Here is a 21,706-nt window from a genome sequence, read left to right on the forward strand (position 1 = left end):
CCCATTGCTATAGAGTGAAAGAAGCTCATTTTATTTGAGTTAGATTTATTGTGCGGTCATATCCTGACCTAGGTCTTTAAATGTCTCTCATCACTATGCAAAACAAAGTTTGTATGTAGATGTAATATCTTTTATTAGGCTAGTAAATATAGTTGGAAAAATTAGACAAGCTTTCAGGCATGCAAGCCCTTCTCATCACTGTGACATCTGAGGACCTAATTCACGTTGGTTTTAGTTTGTTTTGATTTCTTCCTAAAATAGAATTCCATTTGCTTATCCAAGACAAATATTTGCTGTATAGCCTATTACCTGCTTGGTGTGCAGCTGTTTTAGGGAGGTTGTGTGTTCTGTCACAATTACACAGTTCAGAACCTCTTTTCATAGTGCTTTATTATGTTCTTGAGCTTCTTTGTTTTTATTATAGTTTTTAAATGATAACCTAAACTTTTAAGAAAAGAGGAAACACCTCTGTAGTCTCTTTTTCTTCCCATTATTAAAGTATCCTTTGCAGTTGGCTGAATTTTAAATTCACATACATGCTCTCAAAATGTAAGTTCCCAAAGCATGTCTTGCAACTTGAGTTCATCTGACCGGATCAGAAAGGACTTCCACTGCAAAGTGAATGATACACTGTAGCCTAGGCAAAAAGTAAGAATTTGTGCTCACCCCTTTTAACTTGTACCAGTTAAAATGCCGCATACCTGATAACTACCAGCAGAGGGAGCCCATTTATTTCGGATGAACTGAATGAATGGGGAATAAGTAGTTCTACTTTCTTTCCAGAAATTTTCCAATGCCAAAACCAATGTGTTTAAAACAGCTGATTTAGAAATCAGTGAAATGATAATTTAAATGCAACTTTTAGAATCTAGACATGGAACAGTCTAGATTCCGTACATCAAATATTTGGCTGACAGTACTTGATTCCCTGCTGATTACCAGCATTAAAAAGCAAGTGCCATGCTTTGTGTTCTTGCTCTGGTGGTGAGCCTGGATCGTTACTCTTTTGAGTTCCACCATGGTGAGGGAAGTGCAGAGGGTTTGGATACGCTGCAACCTGTAGCAGCGGTTTGGTGGAGATGCTGTGTATCAGTGTGTTCTGCTGGCTTCTAAGTATTTTAGATATAAACATATCTAAGTATTTTTAGATCATATTAGTGATGTGTTGCTGTTACTTTTACATTCCACCTAACTTTCTCCTTCTTGTATTCTGCCTTTTTCTAATTATCTGATGCTATGTTATTCCTTTTTTGTTTAAAGCTTTTTTTATGCTTTCAAGATGATGGTGGGTCTACATTATGTTAATAAAAATGAGTTTACGTTTTGCTCCTAATTTCAGTGTTTGTGCAAATTTTATGTCAGTGCTGAACATCTCTGATCTGAAATTCATGTGGACATGCCAGTTTCTTAAAATATTGATACATTTTTTAAAATATTTTACATGCAGAGACACAGCTAGTAGTGAAAGTGAAGACAGCTCAGATGAAGAGTTAATTGGTCCTTCCATGCAATCCCAGACTTCTGCTCAAGGTCCAGTTGGTGGTGATGATGATGACGATGATGAAGAATTCATTGGGCCACCACTTCCACCTGGCTTCAAGGATAGTGATGATGATGATACAGAAGAGGAAGATAATGTAAGTATTTTGTTTCTCTTTACACAGAATCACAGAATTGAAGGGGTTGGAAGGGACCTTGAAAGATCATCGGGTCCAAGCTACCTGCCAGAGAAGGTTTCTTAGAGCAGGCTGCCCAGTTAGGTGTCCAGATGGGCCTTGAATATCTCCAGAGAAGGAGACTCCACAACCTCCCTGGGCAGCCTGTTCCAGTGCTCCAATGTTTAATGTTTTAACATTTTGAGTAAACTCTAATTTGTTAGTATGCTTTTTCCTTTATGATTGAAATTTCAGGTGAAGCATGGCTGTTGTTTGAAATAAAGTTTTTCTGTATTTTTTTCCTAATGATTATTCAACAAACACAATGATTTTCATTGAAAAATACTCATGTTTTTAAAACATATGAATCTCAACTGAAATTCATCATCAGCATATTTCATTTACTCTTTTTTTTTTTCCCACGGTATAAAAGAACTATACAAATAAATATTTTATATAAATAGTTTAGTTTTCTTGTTTCCTAGTGCAAGTGTAGAATTTTTGTCAGGAAAGAAGAGGTATAGGTAGACTTGAGTCTAGGGAAAATCATTATGCCAAAATTGCTCTGAGAAAATGTACAGATGTAGATGAGGGGTGTTTTTTCTGTGTGTTTGTTTGCTTTTAAATAAATGCCAGGCTGGTTTGTTCAAGCATATATAGGCTCTTTTCTTGTATGTTAGAAGTAAGGAGAAAACCAGAAACAGCCTAATATGGATACTGTAGATACGGAGTTGATAAACTTCTAGCTAAGTGGAAAGGCATTTAATAGTTTGATCTGCTTTCTCCAAACCTTCATGGATTGAATGTATCATGGCAGTGGATGTTGTGTGATGGTTTCTGTGCTTTTTTTTGTATCAGTAATGATATAAGTCCTGTAAAAACAGCTTTGCTAATGCTATTCTGAACCATTTGGTAGCAGACAAAACTGATATGTCCTATTGAATAACTGCAAGTGTAATCCCCCAAAAAACAACTCTCAGATGTCTCAGGTATTTCTTGCCAGTTCCTATTCATTTCTGGCCAGGTGTTCATCTTCTTTTTTCTTTTCCTGTAAATTCTTACCTTGAATCACGTCAAATATAATATTAAAGTTTAGAATTCTGACTGAAAAAGGATGAGAAAAGAACGAGAGAAACTTCTTAATCAGTAACTTACACGATTGCTAGTGGGAGCCTAACCTTGTATGTTAATTTTTCGCAGTGTTTTGTGTCCCCTCTCCCCACCCCGCCCTGGGAGATGAGTGGTGGGAAACTCTGATGCTTGAGTATTTTTATTGCTTTGTCTGGTCTGCTTACTGATTTTCTTAATTATCAAACTGTACATTGTGGGGCCATATCCCCTGTGATCTCATCTGTACCCTATGCATGACTCATTTTGTCTTAGGGAACCAGCTGTTGATGGATACCAAGCTATCTTTGAGAATGTTGTAAGTCATAAGTGCCTTAAGTTAACTTATGACTTGTATCTGTATCAGGAATCCCATTTACTTCAAGCTGTTAATGGCACTGCAGAGTCAGGCAATATTCCTGAGAACATCGTAGATCAGCATGTTTTGGTTGCTGTCGGTCATGTCATAATGAAGTCACTACTTTTCTGGCAGATTTCATCTTTTCTACCACCTCAGATGTGCTTGTTTGAATGTTTTTAGCTAATAGTAAGATCTGAAAATACAGTACTTTACCCAGACATTTTATCAAACATGCGTTTCTAACAGATAATCAGAAAAACAGTTACTGTCTTGAAAAGTACTTAAATGTATTGATGTTGAAGGAAGTGTTCCCTCTCTTTCAGTTTGGGCTTTAAATAATTTTTAGCCTTTTTCAGGATCCAGTACATTAGTGTGGGTTGTGTAAATCCTCTGTATTGTCTTTTTTTTCAAATTGACATGAATCTGGGTTCACTACAAAGAACAATGTCTGAAAGTATCTATTAATATCTGGTAACTTTGTGCATGCATACACTAGGAAGTGGTAAATCTCAAAGTATGCTTGTTCTGCACAGGTGTTCTGTTTGTTCTTTGGGGCCTCATCAGAATGCCCTTCTGCATTACAGGTCTCCCTAGCTGTCCCTATTTCTCTTCCTAGAGAAAATAATCTTTTGCTTTGCTGTCAGCACTTTTGAAGATTGTAACTGCATATAACACTGAGTAATTGAATCCACACATAAAGAAGCAACCAGGCTTGGGAACAGGGTCCTGCAGGTATCTTTAATCTTTGGCATTGTAAAAGTTCTCCAAGATGCTCAAAGGAATTCAGTGTCTATGACACTAAAATAAAACAGTGTCAGTGTAAACTTGAAATCACAGCAAATCCTCTCACTTAAACCCAAAATTTAAACTCCTGTCTGCTGATATTTCACAGAAATATTACAAAAAACTTTACATCAGTAAAAAAAACTTTAAAAAACTAAAAAGTAAAAAAACTTTACATTAGCTTTATTACTAATTGCTTTGTTTCAGTATTAACTTGTTTACATCAATTTATTTTTTTTAAACAACAAATGAGATTTGAAAGCACCAGAACTATAAATGGTCCTTAAATGAAAAAAGTTACATTGCTGTGGAATGCTGGGATTTATAGTTTCCTTGTCAGGGCCTTAAGGAATTAAATTGATTTCTAAACTTACTGTATTTAAATTGTTCTTCCTAATAATCAAACGCATTTTGTATGTGTTGCAAAATCATAGAGGATTTTGCTTAAAAACAAGTCACACTTATCAGATTAGCTACAGTAATTGTGGTTAGTTTTTATATACCTGGATTTTTCTTTTAACTCATGCCAGAAATTACTAGAGTTTTCTTTTGAAAGTGAGAATTGATGCAAATAAAGGTTTCCCCTGGTACAAATGGTGCAAGTGGTGCAGTGGTGCAAATAAAGATTTTTCCTGGTAGTCTGTTATGGAGACATCACTATCTGCAGTTGGCAAAAAGTGTAATTGCCGTAATTCAATTCTGAAATTTTAATTAAAATAAATAAATAAATAAATATTTACACTTCATGTAAGTGTGTTGGCAGTGGTCTTTCCCACCCATAGTGAATTAGGAGAATTCTGTGGTTGTGTTGAAGATAAATTTTACCATATTGGTCAAGTAAGCTATGATGTAAATACAATAAATGTTCAAGATCTGTTTTATTGCATCATCAGTGAAAGGCTGGCATCCTCTGACACCTCTTTTGTTGTGTAATTTTTGTTGTCTGATTTTATTAAATTCACAGGAATCAAAAGTCTTTTATATATACACTACTGTTCCAGTTTGTGGTATAATTATCTCTTCCATATCAGTGGTGAGTGCTATATGAATAAATGCAGTCACGTTCAAACCTCAGATTAGTGCCAAGTGGTAGCAGACTCCTTCATTCATTGATACTTCTGGATGTGTCCTGTGGATAGGTCCTGTGGGAAAAAGTAACTAAATAATAAGTACTAATTTAGGTAGTATTGCAGTGTTTGTTTAATAATTAAGAAATTATGGGAAGATTCATAAGAATCTTTTAAGTGTTAAAAACAAATATATTTTTGGCAATAGGTATGTTTGACAGAACAGGGTGAAGTTTTCAGTAGTAGAGGTGAAGTAGAGTTTTCAGAGTATGAAGTGAAGAGCAAGTTATCAGCAACAAAACAGAAAATACCTGTTTCTTGTTCATCTGTGTGTTAGTGTGCTGTGTACCTGTCTGTTGTCCTCCGGCAAAGAAGGCTGTACCTTAGTAAGGCTTTGCAATTTGAAATCTCTAAAATGCAATGCACTATACTATAACTGTGCTGTAACCTTGTGTCTGAAGTCCCAATAAGATATGTGGTGTTTTGTTGTTTTTTACGTAATTGCTTGCATAAATTTCAGATGTATGGGTTCTGAGCACTGAGTATAATTTATTTTCATTATCTCTCTCCAAAGGGAGAGTCTAGTGAAATACTTGCTTTAGATCTGTAAATTTTGCAGGCATGCAATGGTGAAAACAAAGTGGAGAAACAGATTTTACTTCTGCCTATCTTTCTCAGTGTTTGTCAATTTTCACTTTGTTTGTTGGTTGACTGTACTAATTTCTAGTAACATGGTATTAGTTCAAATCTATATTGTTTATATATATAATATATATTAATATATATTAATATACATTATATATTAATATTATATATAATATATAAAAATATAAATACATATATTTTAATATAAAAGCATAATATATATATAAAAATATTTGAGTAACACTACAGCTGTCTTGATAAAGTGCAGTAACTGGAAACCAGAGTTAAAAGACCCCAATGAAAAGTTTCAGACAGAAAAGTAACTTGCAGACTTGTGTGATTTAAGTTTGTCTGATCTTAAGACAATAGTTACAAAACAGTCTAGAACAGATTTGGTTGAGAATAAGCAGAGCGGCAGAAATATGAGACTTGTGGGTTTTAAGTCTAAACAGTTAATTTATAACTGGGAAGACTTTGTGTCAGCATGGATGCCAGAGGCCTTTGGGGTCTAGAGCCTCTCCTTACTTCTGCTCATGAACTCAGTTATTTTCTTTCCTCTGAAGGGAATAAGGAAACAGCTGTGCTGTCCTGATTTCCTGTTGATCGATTGGTGATCACAGTACGATCCTATGAGCCCCCCTAAAAGCAGGTGTTGATGTTACGAGGACTCTGTGATGCCTTTTTTCTTGATTGTACTTCAGTTTGTGGTTGGTATGCATGGGGGCAGAATTGGGAGAGGAGAGATGGAAAGCTCCATTGAATATTTTTTTTTTGTTTCCAGATGGATTGTGAGACAGTCTCTTTTGTTATGGTATTTTTTTATAACTTCAAAACACAAGCATCCATATTTTTGACTCTGAAAGAAACAATTTTTTTCTTTATAAGTTATATGAATAGGAGTTCTGTACTCTGGAGTCTTGTAAACTTTGTGCAACAGATAAAAATGCATCAAAATAGTGGCTTTGCCCTGGTAGCTTGCTGTTGTCTCTCACGCTTAACTTTAGATGTGTTTTTCACTATAGGAGATGGATTATTTATTTTTTTTCTGCAATTTTTTCTCAGTTTTGCTTTCTTGTATGAAACTGTCAATGGGAACGTTTGTGAAAATTGTCTGCTATGAGAAAAAAATCGTTTGATTCTAGGAGTGTCTCAGGACTGCCCAACTCACACTGTATTCTACCAAGTAATCATCAGGTAGAAGGAGTGACTGGTGGTTATCTTTGTTGGGAATTTTTCATACCTTACTGGAGCTTTTTTGGGAAAATTAATAATAACAATAAACTGCTGAACATTTTGCCTTGTAATGTTTTGAATCAGCACGGTTTATAAATAATGTGAATTTTTGTAATTTATGTTTACGTGTGATGCAAACTGAATTTTAGTTATATTTTATTCTAAATTTATGTAAGCTCATTTTATGTACTCATGGTAGCTGTTATAAAGCATCTTTCTGTGCTTGATTAAATTCTGTGTTAATACTGATCGTATTAACAAGTAAATAGGACTTACCTTACTTACATTTGTCATAATTCACCTTCATTTGTGCAAATAGTGATGATTCTTAATATGGCACCATATGTTTCTAAGGACTTCACAGAATCACAGAATTTCTAGGTTGGAAGAGACCTCAAGATCATCGAGTCCAACCTCCAACCTAACGCTAACAGTCCCCACTAAACCATATCCCTAAGCTCTACATCTAAACATCTTTTGAAGACTTCCAGGGATGGTGACTCCACCACTTCCCTGGGCAGCCTCTTCCAGTGTCTAACAACCCTTTCAGTAAAGAAGTTCTTCCTAACATCTAACCTAAAACTCCCCTGGCTCAACTTCAGCCCATTCCCCCTCGTCCTGTCACCAGGCACGTGGGAGAACAGGCCAACCCCCACCTCGCTACAGCCTCCCTTGAGGTACCCATAGAGAGCGATAAGGTCGCCCCTGAGCCTCCTCTTCTCCAGGCTGAACAAGCCCAGCTCCCTCAGCCGCTCCTCGTAGGACTTGTTCTCCAGGCCCCTCACCAGCTTCGTCGCCCTTCTCTGCACCCGCTCAAGCACCTCCATGTCCTTCTTGTAGCGAGGGTCCAGTAGTGTAAGAGATGCTGTTTTATAGTGTGTAGCTACACTTGGTGTCAAGTCCCTTTGGTATTTTCCTCTTCTTAGAATTTTCCTTCTAATATAGAAGACTTGCATTAATTTGAGAAGTGAGGAAGATGAGGAGTATTTGAAGTGTGATCAGTGCTTTACTGTAGTATTTTTTTTTTCTCCTAAGAGAATTAGAAGTCCAGTTGGATCATCAGTGCTTGTCGTATTGTCGTAAGCTGAAGGGATAAGGAGGAAGCAGTGTGCTCTGTAGTCTTGAAGCTTTTCATCTTTGGCTTCTATCGTGCAAAATATGTGTCCTGGAAAACTTGAAGAAGATCTTGTCTCAAAAGAGGGATATTTTAGAAGAGAGAATGACATATTTGTTGGAGGGCAAATTCATAACAAAGGCAGTATTTTATGTGGTAAATTTTGAGGCTGGGAGATGTACTAGTCTTTGACAGCTTCTTTTTGCCTGGGTGTGACACACTGGAAGCATATTTAGTGTTTATGTAATCAAAAAAAAGTCTGGAGGCAGACAAAAGACTACCAAAACAGTCACATCAGGATTTTTGGGTGGACAGTTTTAAATCTAGGACATAGGGCATTTTTCAAGGTAATGGATGACGCCTATTAAAATACATTAGTAAGAGAGTGTGTATTTATGAATATGCTTCTCTACATGTGATTAATGTGCTGAGATCTTCAACAGAACTTAATGGAGCACTAATAACTTGTGGCACATTTTTCTTCATTGAAGCAACAGGTATAGGGATGGTGGTTGAAAGAATTTGTTGGATCTGTATGGTTTTATTTTCTGTATGGGACTTGGTTACAGTTGATTCCTCTTTGGAATGAAGAACTATTTCTCCCTGCAGTAACAAAAGGATACTGACCATGCTGTAATTGTGTCCCTGAAAGAAGTACAGCCTTGGACCTCTTCAAGGCTGTATTCTGATTTGGGCACCTTTCCAAAATGATAGCATAACACTATTCCAAGTTTTAGAATTGTTTTGAGACACTTCTAAATTTTTGCAGGGGTTTAACAGGACATACCAGTAATACTCATTTGTTCAGAATGGAAGAAAGCCATTTCCTGCTGATTTAGATGGAGAATTTAAGTAGGCTGTAATTACTCCAATTACAATTTGGCTATGGTACCACACTAAAAATCATGGTCTTGTAAAAATAAATAAATGTTGTGGGAATTTGTAGTCATCTTACGGAGTTTTTACATTTAGTCTGAGGATTGTCTGTCCTAGTAAGTATTTAATATTATTTACCCAGTCATCTTTTTTCTTGTGTAATGAAGACAAAGAGAAGTAAGCTGAACAAAGGAGTTTCTGTGTGTGCAATAGACAGAAAAGTTCAGTTTTGAATATGAGAGGCATTCTTCTTGACCAACTTCTAGTCACTGATATGTTGATGAAAAATAGGTAGTAATTACCATTGCTTTCCATATTATTTTGTGTTACCTTCTATTGGGAGGAAAATACTGTTGTCATAGCTGTGCATAATATATTCTCAGGTCTTGACAACATTTCTACTATAAAAATCAGGAAAATGTATTTTCTGTACATTATACATGGAACAAGTAATGGAATTTTTGTTAAGGATCATCATTGTGGTTGCTGGTATTGCAAAACTTTAACTCACCTGAGATGGTCTCATTCTCTGCAAAGTTTGCAAAATGAAAGCAAAATCAACCCCCAAAATTGGGTATGATGAAACTCAGTGTATATATTTGGGAGAATCAATCAGAAGCTGGAAGAGAAGGAAAATGTATAGTAAAAAACTGGGAACATTGTGTGTACAAGAGGAAGCTAACATAGTAATTCCCTTAGGGAATGCCTGTCTTTCACAGAAAGTCATGGTTATTTGCTTTTCACCTCTTTAACGTGCTGCCTTACAATGATTACAAGTTGTACTCAGAGAAAACTAATGTACTTACAAAATCTCTATTTGTCAGTTCTTTAGAGCATAGTAAGGCCAAGACTTTTCTGCTGTATACTGTGCACACCTTTTTGCCGGTATGATACTGGTTTTAGTAATTTTGTCTGATTATGAGAAGTTCTAGGATGTCTCTACAGACAGACAGATACTTAGTCCTATGAGTGCTTTTATACATATTTTATGATGCAATTAACAGGCATACATTATTTGACTTTCAAATACTTAAAAATTAGACTGAGGTCCCTTTAGTATTGTTAAAGAAAATGTTATGCATATCATAATAAGACCTCTAAGCTTTGCTTAAAAAGAAAGTAGTAACAATAATTAAGTCCTGTCTTTACTCTTTGGCTGAGCTGAGAAAGTGCCAGGCCTGATGAAGCCTATAGAAAACTCCTTTGGGAGCTGCTGGTACCACTGCTGGATTTGCTAAGGCAGATGCCAAGTAATTCCTTCATGTCTGGACCAGATCACTGTGGCTGCAGAGCTCCTGCACTGAGAATATTGAGACCCTTGGTTTCTTTATAGTCATAAGATTTTGTTGAAGCTGAAGTCCTGTAGTATCCTTCAAGGCAGAGCAAAAACGTTTTCTGCCTGCATTGTTTGAGGCACGGATAAACTTGATGCTGTACAATACTGTGATCTGCTTCTTAGGAGAAGAAAAAGAGTTCTAAGATTTTACGAACAGATATTCTACATGCTGTCTACATTCTGTCTCAGTCTCATGGCTGAACTTTCCATATAGTATTGTTTAACAAAAACATGTAGCTGTAAATGTTATGAAATTCCATTTATGCAATGGCATGTGAATGTGTGATCCTCAGTGTCATTTTCTTTAAGTAAAACTTAGAATATTTGAGGATGAAGGGACTAAAATTAATTTATTCTCTGAGAACCTAAAAGACTTGCATAGTCAATGCAAAGTGGGGACTACCTTCTTGCATGGTGCTTTTATTGGCAATTGCAAAAAAATCCAATGTACTTCTACAAAGAAGTACAGATAGCATATTGCATTTATCAGTGTTAAAATAAATAAAATACTTCTAAATTTGGAAAGAGAGCTAACAGTAATATTCTCTGCTGATAGTATCACACTGTGAAATACATAAATGGAAGATAATTTTCTTTGTCACATGAATGTTATCTTTTTGAACAAGCTGTTTATGTTCTAAACAGAATAATGAGAAATACAGATATGGGAAATGCTTGCTTGAATGAGTAGAAAATACAGTGGATTCTAACAAGTATTAGAAATATTTATGATCGGATGATAAAATAATTTAGAAGGGCTATATTTGAAGGAAGGGTGTAAGTGACATGTAGTTAGGTTTCCTTTCCAAAACAAGTCTTCACAGGATTTTCGATTAAATGATTTATGTTAAACTTCTGGAACTACAGACTGCTCCAGTCATATCCTTGGAGAGCAATTTTGTTGACTCTTGGAATGTCTGCTGTTTGTTTAAAAGATGGCTTTCGATTTTTATGAACATGAGACTACCACATGTATTGTTTTACAACTGCTGCAATGGCATCTTGTATTTGCAGCTGGGCACTTAGCAGTATACAGGGACTATACATACCTGATGCTAACACTGTCCAGATCACAAAACAATCGTACTGAACTTCCTTCTTTTAGTCCTGCTTATCTTTTTGGTATTTTAATATCTAATAAAATTGTTTTCAAATTATTAGGATCTCGGATAACATTTTGCTGAATTACCTTGTCTACTGTTTATAAATGTTTCTCCAAATTGCATCATAGTAATTGAGGATTGATAAATGTTCATAGAACTAAAAGTTATGGGGAATGTGTTACTTTTTTTTTTTTTTCTGATTTCCTTTCATAAATCAAAATACTTACTTTCTCCAAAGGAACAGAAGAATCATAAAAAATCATTCATATGATTTTTTTTTATTAGCCATCCCCTTTCATGGTCCAGTCCTAAGGCTTTTGAAATGTGTTTAAAGCTTTTAGTAGAATTCCAGGGAGTACACTTGTTGCTTTTTTTAAAAAACTGTTTATTATTTCATTCTACTAGAAGTATTTTATTTTTCTGCAGAAACAACAGATGTGAAATACAGATAATTTTCAATTTTAAAATAACGTGAACTGTTCTAAAGACTATCTACTTAATGAAGAATAAGTTAGAAGAAGAAAACTGGAGAAGCTGCCTTATTCATGTAAGGACCCTCATGTAAGTCAGGTGACCTAGGCATGGCATTTGGTTTTGAATCAATACATTACTTTGTAATGAAAAAGCTATTCTTGTCATAAACATAATGTGCAAGAGTAGTGAAAAGGTGATAAATTCTGAAACTTTTTTAATATTGGAAATCAAAAGTTTCTGAGGGATCTCTATGCAACAGGGATAAAAAACTTTCCATTCAGTTTTCTAAAATGTGCCATAATAGAAATAGCTAATAAAGAGCCATCACATGAAGCTCTCATGAGATGGTTCATTACTTAAGGTTGGAGAATTAGATCATTTTCTGTGTAAATAATTTTGGTGACTTCACTCAACACATACATGGACCTGCAGTTTTCCAAGTGGGACTGAAGATACATCTTCAGTGGGACTATCAGCATTGTGCATTCACTTCTACACTCTTGATGAGAGAGAAGAAGAGACAAAACAGAGTTTGATAATAAGAGAAAGAAAGCGATTTGTGACTTCCACTTTTAGCTCCAGGTTTAATTCATTTACCGGTGTTAAGTAAATAAAAATATATGACATTTTATAGCAAAATTTGTTCTCACACAAATAGGAGTTGGTGGAACTAAGCAGTCGTGCATTTATCTGTGTGAGAGCAATGTCTTACTCCTACAACAACTCACCCCGTGTTCTGGACAGCTTGGGACAGCACTGCTTTCTGTGCAGGTTGGCTGCACTGCAGGCAGGTTGTTCATTCTCTGCTGTTCTGTCTTCACTTTTGTTTATATCTGAGTTACCTAATTGATACACAAGTTTGAGTTCATCTGCATTGATGCGGTGAAGTCAATTTTTGCCTTCAAAAACTCGCCCATTTCTTTGCTACGCCTGTAACTCACATAGTGCTAGCTATCAATGTACTTTTTTTTTCTTCCCCAAAATGTCTCTAGGGGGCAGCGAAACCATCTTAGATGTGCACCAGCCCGTCAAGAACTTCCGTGTCTTTCATAGTTTCTGCAGTCATCATAAGAACTAGCTTGGAAACAGTTTTCAGAGTAGATAGTTATGTAAAGGTTTTGACTGGGGTGCGTAGAATTCATTTCATTAAGTGCATCTGCATTTTCAGGTGGTGAAACAAGGTCAGGAGTAAGGGCAGTATTCATTCACACTCGCTGTTTTACAGTACACAGGTGCCACTGATCATCTTTGATACAATAATGAGTATGAATTCATGAAATAAATCCTGGAAGAGCTACAGAAATTGGGAACAGAACTTAGTTTTTTATGTGTGACCAAAATTTCTGCTGTGGAAAAAAAAAGTTGTGTAGAATTAAAATATTCAATTAAATCATCAAAAGCATATCTGGAATGAAAGCCAAAGCTGGAGTTCTCAGTAATGGATGAGTTGTTTGCATGGACATGCTGGAAGACATGGCATTGCTGTTGTGTGGTTCATGTGTGTGTATGAGGAAAAAATTGTTCCCATGGCCAAAACACAGTCGGTCTCTGTGACACCAAGTATGTTGAACCATAGTGTGCCTCATGTGAAGTGGATGAGGCCCACAGACCTTATATTAACCAGTACTCTATTAGAAAACAGGGGATGAGGGCCAAAATGGGATACCTTTCTCCAGATTTAGCCAGATGACTGAGACTTACTGACCACGTGTTTGTGAGTAAGAATGTGTACCTGTTGGTTCTTGAGGAAACAGTGATGGTGATAAATCTCCAGAGTTTCAGAGCAAACAGAATTTCATGGCAGGACCAATGTAAGCATGACAAAAAGAGGTTTGTGAGTAGTACACATCCACTGCTGTGTCCTGCAGCTATGTATTGTCTCATTAGTGAAATTAAATTGGAGGGATTTGGTGCCACCTTGACCCCTCAGTGTGCAATTGTGCTAGTTCATGCCTGTTTTGAAGTACCAGAAATAAAAGTCATGAAACATTTCAGATTGCTCAGAACAAGGAGAGATTGCTCATTTTTCTGTTAGTCTGTGTATCCAAATGACAACTAACAAAATTAATGACATGTTTTCTGCATGTTACTGAGCTTCCATCTCTGGGCCTGCATGGAAGTCTGCCTTTATGTTTACTTTGGGTTGAATAAATGTCTTTCTTGCAAATATTGCTATTATGCTACACATGTGTAGGCACAAAGCTAATTTGGTGAAAATGCTGGGTTCATGGCCCTGAAAGGGCTAGAGTGAAAGATGAAATAATCCGTAAGTGTAATCACTGATACAGACAGATCAATTTAAAGGCAAATCATGTTAACATTTCAAGTTGAATTTGCAATTGTTTGGAAAAGGTGAACTCTCATTCTTCGTATCAGGAATATTCTAAGTAGAAGGGGAAAATAGTGATTAAGTTTTTAAACTTCTGAAGTGTATCTGGCAACAATTAAGGCACTTGCTTTTTAGTGCAGGTTTCAAACCAGAATCTTTCAGAGTTTTGGTTAAGATACTATATAATGTAGTTCTATATATATAAAGAATTTGCTAGACTTCACTTAAAATGTAAATTGGGATGCGAATAATCATAGCTGGGGAGGGACTCTGTCTGGGGGTAGAGTGATAGAACAAGGATTTACGGCTTAAAACTAAAAGGGGGGAGATTCAGATTAGACATTAAGAAGAAGTTCTTTACTCAGAGGGGTGGTGAGGCCCTGCCACAGGCTGCCCAGAGAAGCTGTGGCTGCCCCATCCCTGGCAGTGCTGAAGGCCAGGCTGGATGGGGCTTTGAGCAGCCTGGGCTGGTGGGAGGCATCCCTGCCAATGGCAGGAGAGGTTGGAACTGCGTGATCTTGGGGGTCCCTTCCAACCCAAACCATTCTGTGATTTTATGATGGCTTATAGAATTGTTAGCTTATTTTTCAAGTCAGTACTCTTCCAAATTTCACGCATCATCTGGATTTACGGAGATTTATCTGCTATTTTCTGACAAACTTGTCACACGATTGTCTTGTAACATGCTGTTCTCTGCAAAGAAGGCAAACCTGCATATCAGGCTATAACCACATCTGCAGGGATCAGCTGGCTTTCAGTGCTACTGGTTTCATACTCATTTTCAGTGCAAACACTTGGTGTATGTCTCTTGCAGAGCAAGTGCCATGCTTTGTTGTCTTGCATGTAAAAATAAACATATTTCCAGTGACATTCCATCTTTAAGGAGATTAACTGCAATGCTACCTTTTGAGTACAAAAAAAAAAATTTAGGAATGAAAATTCAAAAGAAACAATAACTATGTTAATCATATTCCGTGTATATAAATTGCGTATAACTATTATACAAGACCACTGTGACACAGAGTACTGAATCATTTATAAGGACAACCCCCTCTTGTTCTACAATTTATAGTCTTGGTCTTTGCAAGCATTCTGTGCTTTAAGACAACCTAAAAGTTTAAAAAAAAAAAAAAAAAAAATTGTTTGTAACTCCATTGATTTCTTCTGTGGAAAAAAAAAATGTGCAGAAGATGTAAACTCCCATGTGCTAGATGCTTTTTCTATCTCTTGTTTATTCTTTATATTTACTTCTTCAAAGGCTTTTTTTTATTTATTTTTTCCTGCCTTGTTTGGATGACATAAATGGGCACATGGAATTTTGGGCAACAGAGAAATGTGCAATAATTTTGTGGCTGAATTCAGTGGATAGAAGTATGTATGACATCTGGAATGGCATCCTAGAAATAATGGTGACAGAGTAATCGTCACATGTTATCTCTATAGAAGATATGAATAAAAATAAAAATCTGACATGGCCCTCTCTTCTGCCAACAATATAGTAACTTGTTTTAATGACATTCTTTGTTTTGACTTGGAATGTATTGCTTATCTTTTCTAAGAGGCTTTCCCTTTAAGGATTAAGTGCTGCCTTATATAACAATTTGTTTGGTAAGGACAGCCAGTTGTAGTTGTAGAAATCTCTGATTTCTGTGGTGGTAGTAGTAGCTCCCCCCACCAACGCCTGCATCCTCATGACAAACTGTGCTCTGTAGGAATTGATATGTCTTTGTAGGGTGCTTAGTAGGGATAAGGCATCCTGTTTCTCCTCTGTGTTCTCTTCCTGCTGATATGTCCCTCTCTGGTGACTCCATGTGAGATTTTTCTCCTTTGTGAAAAAGATGCTAGTAAAAAAAAAAAAAAAAGTTTTTTTTTTTAAATTTCTTTTAATATGTGTATGCGTATATATATCTATATAAAATATAGATATTATAATGTATATATATAGGACAAGCTTTCATTATATTTTATAATATATATTATAATATAATGTATATAAAATAATATATTTTTTATAAGTTTTTATTGTGATAGTGCAAACCCTTAAGTAGTTGTGTAATAAAGGAAGGTTCTGCATTTAAGAGATAAAATTTCAAAGGCAGATTCTTTCAATTATTTCTAAATTAAGGTTATAAATAACACCAGACTTAGTACAATTGCTGTGCATAAAATATTCTTCTTAGGGAAGGCAATTATGATACGCTGAATATACAGTGGATTTATGAGAAGACTCAGTTAGTTTTCTGTGATTCCCTTAAGTCTTGTAGTCCAAACAAGAATCTGCAATCAGTATTTGAATGCAGAATGAGCAGTAGTCAATTAATTCATTGCATTTTCGGCAGAGTATTAACTCCCCAGAGTAAGACGAATGTCACTAAATCTATATTAGTTGTAACTATGCTTTTTATAATGCTATTTTAAATGAGCATGTCTGAATTGCATGATAGTTCTGAGAACTAGTTCTATCCTGTCAAAAAATAATAGTTGTCAGCTGTTGTTTAATTCTGTGTAGTTTAATGTAATTTTGCATTACTTTGCCTCTTGGGAGTAATCTTATGGTGTAGGATCTAATGGAAGCTGCAACCCTGTCTAATACTTTTAGGGACTAACCTCATAATGGACTCTGTAACCAAATCTGATGAGTAGCAAAGTATCTTAGAAATTACCCAACTTCTATGGCTGATGAGGAGAAAATTTTGTGTCTAGCTGCATCTTGAAGTACTGTGTACAATCATATTTAAGATAGCAGACCTTTTCTGGTACACTTCATCACAGATCATACAGAGCAGTTAGATGATATAGAGATCAATTTAGCAAATAAGAACCAGTAATACAAGAAAGCACTTTAGTAACTGTAGAGGAGGTTAGTGGCATAAGAATGGAATGTGGATCCTCTGCATACTGTAGGAGAGAGGTGTCAGAAGAATTTGTGTTACTCTGAAAAGCATTGAGAGGAAAAAATACTGAAAACATGAGGTGGTGAAAATTCATTTTTCTTCTGTTATTTATAGATGTATTAAACCTCCGTGCTTGTGAGTATAGTAAAGAAGATTATTTTTTCTAGTGTTTCTTGACACTTCCTGGTGTCTCACCTTTCTGGAGTAGTGTAGTTCATAATATAAATTGCCTTTGGAAACTTTTTTGGAGCAATATAAGCCCAATTTATACTTGGGCAAGAAAATATCTTCAGGCTGTGTTTTCTCTAGAACTTGCATAACCATGTGTAGCATTGGCTGATACTCAGAACTAAATTGAGCAAGAGAACTTCCTGATAAGTAGTTTTGGTTCAAAGGTGTTTAGGTATTTGTGCATAATGCAGTTTCTGCAGATTAAAAAAGTAAAATAAATCAAGAATGATTGAGGCACAGAGACACTAAAAGAATGATTACTGAGGTTTCTTTGTTAGGAAATACGTCTTGCAGGCCAGGAACTGATGTTAGAATCTGAACATTTACATATATAGTACATTTGTATTTGAAATTAGCTGAATAAAATATTACTTATTTTATCTTTAATCTGTGATCAGTTGTCTCATCAAAGAATGCAGCCCAGTTTTAGATTTCATTGCTCTTTTGAAAGCACTGCATGGCAACCCCTGGCAATACACTGCCTGAGCTCTTGTCTGTGCCATTGTTCTTGCTGAAAAGTTTTGGAGGAGAAGCTCTGGGAGCTCTGAAGCACACTGACAATAATCTCTCAGCTTGGCACTTTTAAAATGAAAAGGGCTTACTGTGTAAGCCCTAGGCTTAACATACCATATCTTGTTTTGATTTCAATTTCTAAGGAGGTCATCTCAGGACTTTCATCCATTGGGGTAAATAGGTTGGTTTGCTTGCAGTTGACAATACTGCTCATGAGTTATCTGAATTCTTTAAGCGAAAGTTTGTAAACAGGCCTATCGCTTGAACAGCAATTACTGTCTTAGAGCAAATATCTAAGCTTATGAAAAATTCCGGTGTCTTAGCCAGAACTCCCCCACTGCCTTTATTGTGCAAACTTCTGACAGTGCAATGTGTATCTATCTTGTGCCTATCTGTATTAATAGATACTCCTAAGCTCTTGATACCCACAACCAACTGCAAAAATCTATTTATATGTACTTGCTCACTCCTGCTAGCTGGTTCCCTCACCTACATTTATATGCCACAGTGCTGTAATTGTTCAGTAGCAGAGTGACTGTGAGGATTTGAGAATGCATGAATAGCTGATGGTGCATTTTAATAGATTAAATCTATGTTAATAATATTATACTGATTATAATAGTACAAGTTTGTGCCAAACAGATGATTGTATTTTAAAAGCATGATTCTTTTGCATTCGGTTTTCATATTTTTGTAATGCACTGAAATTCAAAGGACAAGTTGTTTCACAGGTAGGAACAGGTTGCCAACAGCATCAGAATTTTCGCATTTTAATATATTTCCCTACGGAATAGTTTGACATCTGCCTGAAACAACTGGCTTGTGAAGAGTAACTTCAGCTAATAAGGTGTCAGGGGAGGAGTGTCTCCCTGTTTGTAGAGGTTTATTAGGATCTCATGATGGCATCCTCTTGTGAGGTTCCTCTCATTCTCTACTCTGAGGTCCATTTTTGGTATCTTAGACTGCATATAACCTGTGGTAACCAGATGAAGTGAGGATCCATAGTACCTGAAGGTTAACCATGGAAAGTAAGGTAAGCTTAAAAGGCAGGCCTGTGAAGAAAGGTGCCGTCAAGTGATCAGTATGCTTTGCACTTTATCCTTAAAGCAGATTAGTGGCAATGACAAACTTAGGCCAAAACAGTTTTTGTAAGCTTATCTACTGTGTGTTTCATGTGGCTCCTAAGAGATGAAATATAAGTTATTAAGAGTCCTGGGAAACATGCAAGATTGGGACAGCAGTAGGTGTTAATGTGAGACAGCGTTAGTTTCAGAACTAAGCCATATCTCCTCGTGGCCCACATGTCCAAGGTGGATGTCAAATATGAGGTTAATGTGAAAAATTCAGGCCTACAGAACAAATTCCAGAAATGGCAGCTAATTTCTGCCCTAGCTCAGCAAACTGTGCAAAATTGGGAATCCTTGTTTTGGCTTCTTTTGTAGTTGCCTGGAAGATGTCCATAGTAGGGAATTTGAACAAATCTGAGCCAAAATTCTTGGACTGCTTTTGATTCAGATGATTTTATGGGTTATACATTCCTTCCCACCACTGCAACTTTTCCTCTGGAAAGCCAATAAGTGTTTATAAGCTGTTTCTCTCACGCTCGTTTTTGGCTTATACTGTACTTTCGTTTCTCATTTGATAGAATACTGAGTTGGAACTATGTTCAAACATATGTTCTTCCCCTATGTCACAGAGGAAGAACTACTGAAGAGTGTTTTTTTTTACAGCTTTCTTGTTTATGGAAACAGTAGTTATGGAATTGTGCATTCCCCTGCAACTTCACCAGTCAACCAGAAGACATGAAACACTACAGACATGTTTTCTCAACAGTTGCAAAATTGCTTGTAATATGAGCATTATTCAGAGAGGTTTTTTTTTTTTTTTTTTCTGAAGTGTTTTTTGTTTGTTTTTACTTTACTTTATAAATGAGTTTGTAAGGACTTGGGGTATTACAGTATTACTAATAGACACTTTTAATGGCTTCTGTCTTGGTAGAACCTGAGCAGCTCAAAGGTATGAGCAAACCCACCTTATTTATTGATCGTTGTAGCACAAATTCAAAGTGGGACATTTTTATCCCATTTAAGACATGATACTTAGGCACACAAGCAATGTCTCACAGCAGATAAGTAGTAGACATGGGGTATGAAAACTGTGTTTCCTTATATCCAGGACTGTTCTTTTTCTCCTGACTTGAAAAGAAAGTGCTCACAGAGTTTCTATGATGTTTCACATGAAGATCCAAAATTGTCATTTCTGTACTAGATGAGTGTGAGTGACAAATATCTTGCTAGCTGTCAATAATGCTGACCAAGTTGAAGATGCATGTTGATGTTAATCCATCTCAGTTAAGTGATCAAGGTTATGTATATGACTAATAGTGACTTAATCTGAATCATATACATTTAAATTTTAAATTGTAAATGTAAGAAGACCATTCTGGTAACTCAAGTAATCTTTGTGTGGTGTGGAGTATCTGAAGCAGCTCCTTATGGAGCAGAACAAAAAGTTTATTGAATAATTTGAATAAAGATCTTGTGGGATGTATCTAATACTCTACATCCCTTAACAGTTATTAAGTAAGAAATATATATAAGGGCTTAACATAAAATCAGTAGAAGTCTGCGAAATGAGGCATTTCAGTAAGTTGTGATGTTCCTAAATTTTTGCCTTCTTTATCCACTGCTAAAATCTTGTACACTGTCTAGAAAATGGATCTTTATTGTAGTCTGAGTTAAGAAGTGAGAGCATTGCTTCTGTACACTTATATACCTCAAATTCCTTGTGGATTGACAGTTTTAGTGTTGGGTTTGACATGTGGGCATTGTTCCATTCCAAAATGTGTTGAGGTCATCGCTCTGTTTCCATATATTACACAACTGAGCAATAGTGAATAATAGTTGTTTAATTGCTACATAGAAATGAATGGCTGTCTGTTTAGTTGTATGTCTTGTCAGGTTTAATTGCAGTCGTTTGGAATTTTCAGAGATTTCAAATAATTCTTGAAAATTATTTGTAGTGTTGATGGGTATTACAGTGGTTTTAAGAAAGTGGGTACATAAACTGAACATAATGCACTACCTTCCTTTGACATAACAGCTTTAGCTAAAGGAATATACCTTACTAACACATGCAGAAAGGTGTTTCCTCCAAGGATGGACCTCACATGTGTACAATATAAATGTATCTTTTCTTATTTCCAGATGCATAAAGTCACTTAGCAGTTTTTTCTCATGTCACATTACATAAAATTCTGCTGCTATAACACAGCTTAAATGTTAATGTTTTGAAGGTAATTTATGTGTGGCATGGGAGAATTAGTAATCGAAACAGTAATAGAATTGGAACCAGCTGTGGGAGCTAGATAGGAAATTGTCCTTCCTTCCTGCAGTAACTTAGACGTACTGTAATTTTTAACTCCCACCCCTCCTATTCCTACCCCATGGTTGTAGATCTTCTTTGCATGACTTACCTAATGATTTCCCCCCACCTCCTCAGTTTTAGTTCCTTATCCTAATTGATTAGTAAGTTTGTAGACAACTGGAATGTTTGTCACTAATTGCGGCAATGTGCATAGATGTCTTTTTTCAAGTTCATGTAGTGAACGCTTTTTTACAATCAGAATTGGAGAACTGTTGAAAAGTAGACTGTGCAGACAACTCTCTCTCTCTAGAGATGTGATTGTTTAGTTTTGCTGACTGTAGTGTGTTTGCTAAGAATAACAGGATCCCTGAGGACCTTGATGAACTTCATCAACATTGTTGAATAAACCCTTGTAGCAGATTCTTTATGATACATATTATTTATTCAGGTTTTTCAGATGAGGAAACCAGGGTGTGCAGGAATGAAATAAATTGCACGAAGTCAGAGGTCATGGTTTGGTCTACACCTAAATTGTGTATTGCTTTAACTGTCGTGGTTAAAACTTATGTGGTTTAAGAAGATGGCTCAGTAACGTGATTGCCGTTGTACTGGTGTAGAG

At 36.0% G+C, this 21,706-nt stretch overlaps 1 protein-coding gene across 1 annotated transcript in view; it reads left to right on the forward strand.

Annotated features, from left to right (window-relative positions):
- Nucleotides 1-21,706, forward strand: part of WDR70 (WD repeat domain 70) — a 139,255-nt gene that overhangs the window by 7,246 nt on the left and 110,303 nt on the right. Inside the window, exon 5 of the mRNA XM_084503670.1 lies at nucleotides 1,448-1,637. Coding sequence (XP_084359796.1) covers nucleotides 1,448-1,637 — 190 coding nt within the window. The remainder of the gene's footprint in view (nucleotides 1-1,447; nucleotides 1,638-21,706) is intronic.

The sequence above is a fragment of the Aythya ferina genome (genome assembly GCF_964211825.1).
Source record: "Aythya ferina genome assembly, chromosome: Z".
NCBI classification, from domain to species: domain Eukaryota; kingdom Metazoa; phylum Chordata; class Aves; order Anseriformes; family Anatidae; genus Aythya; species Aythya ferina.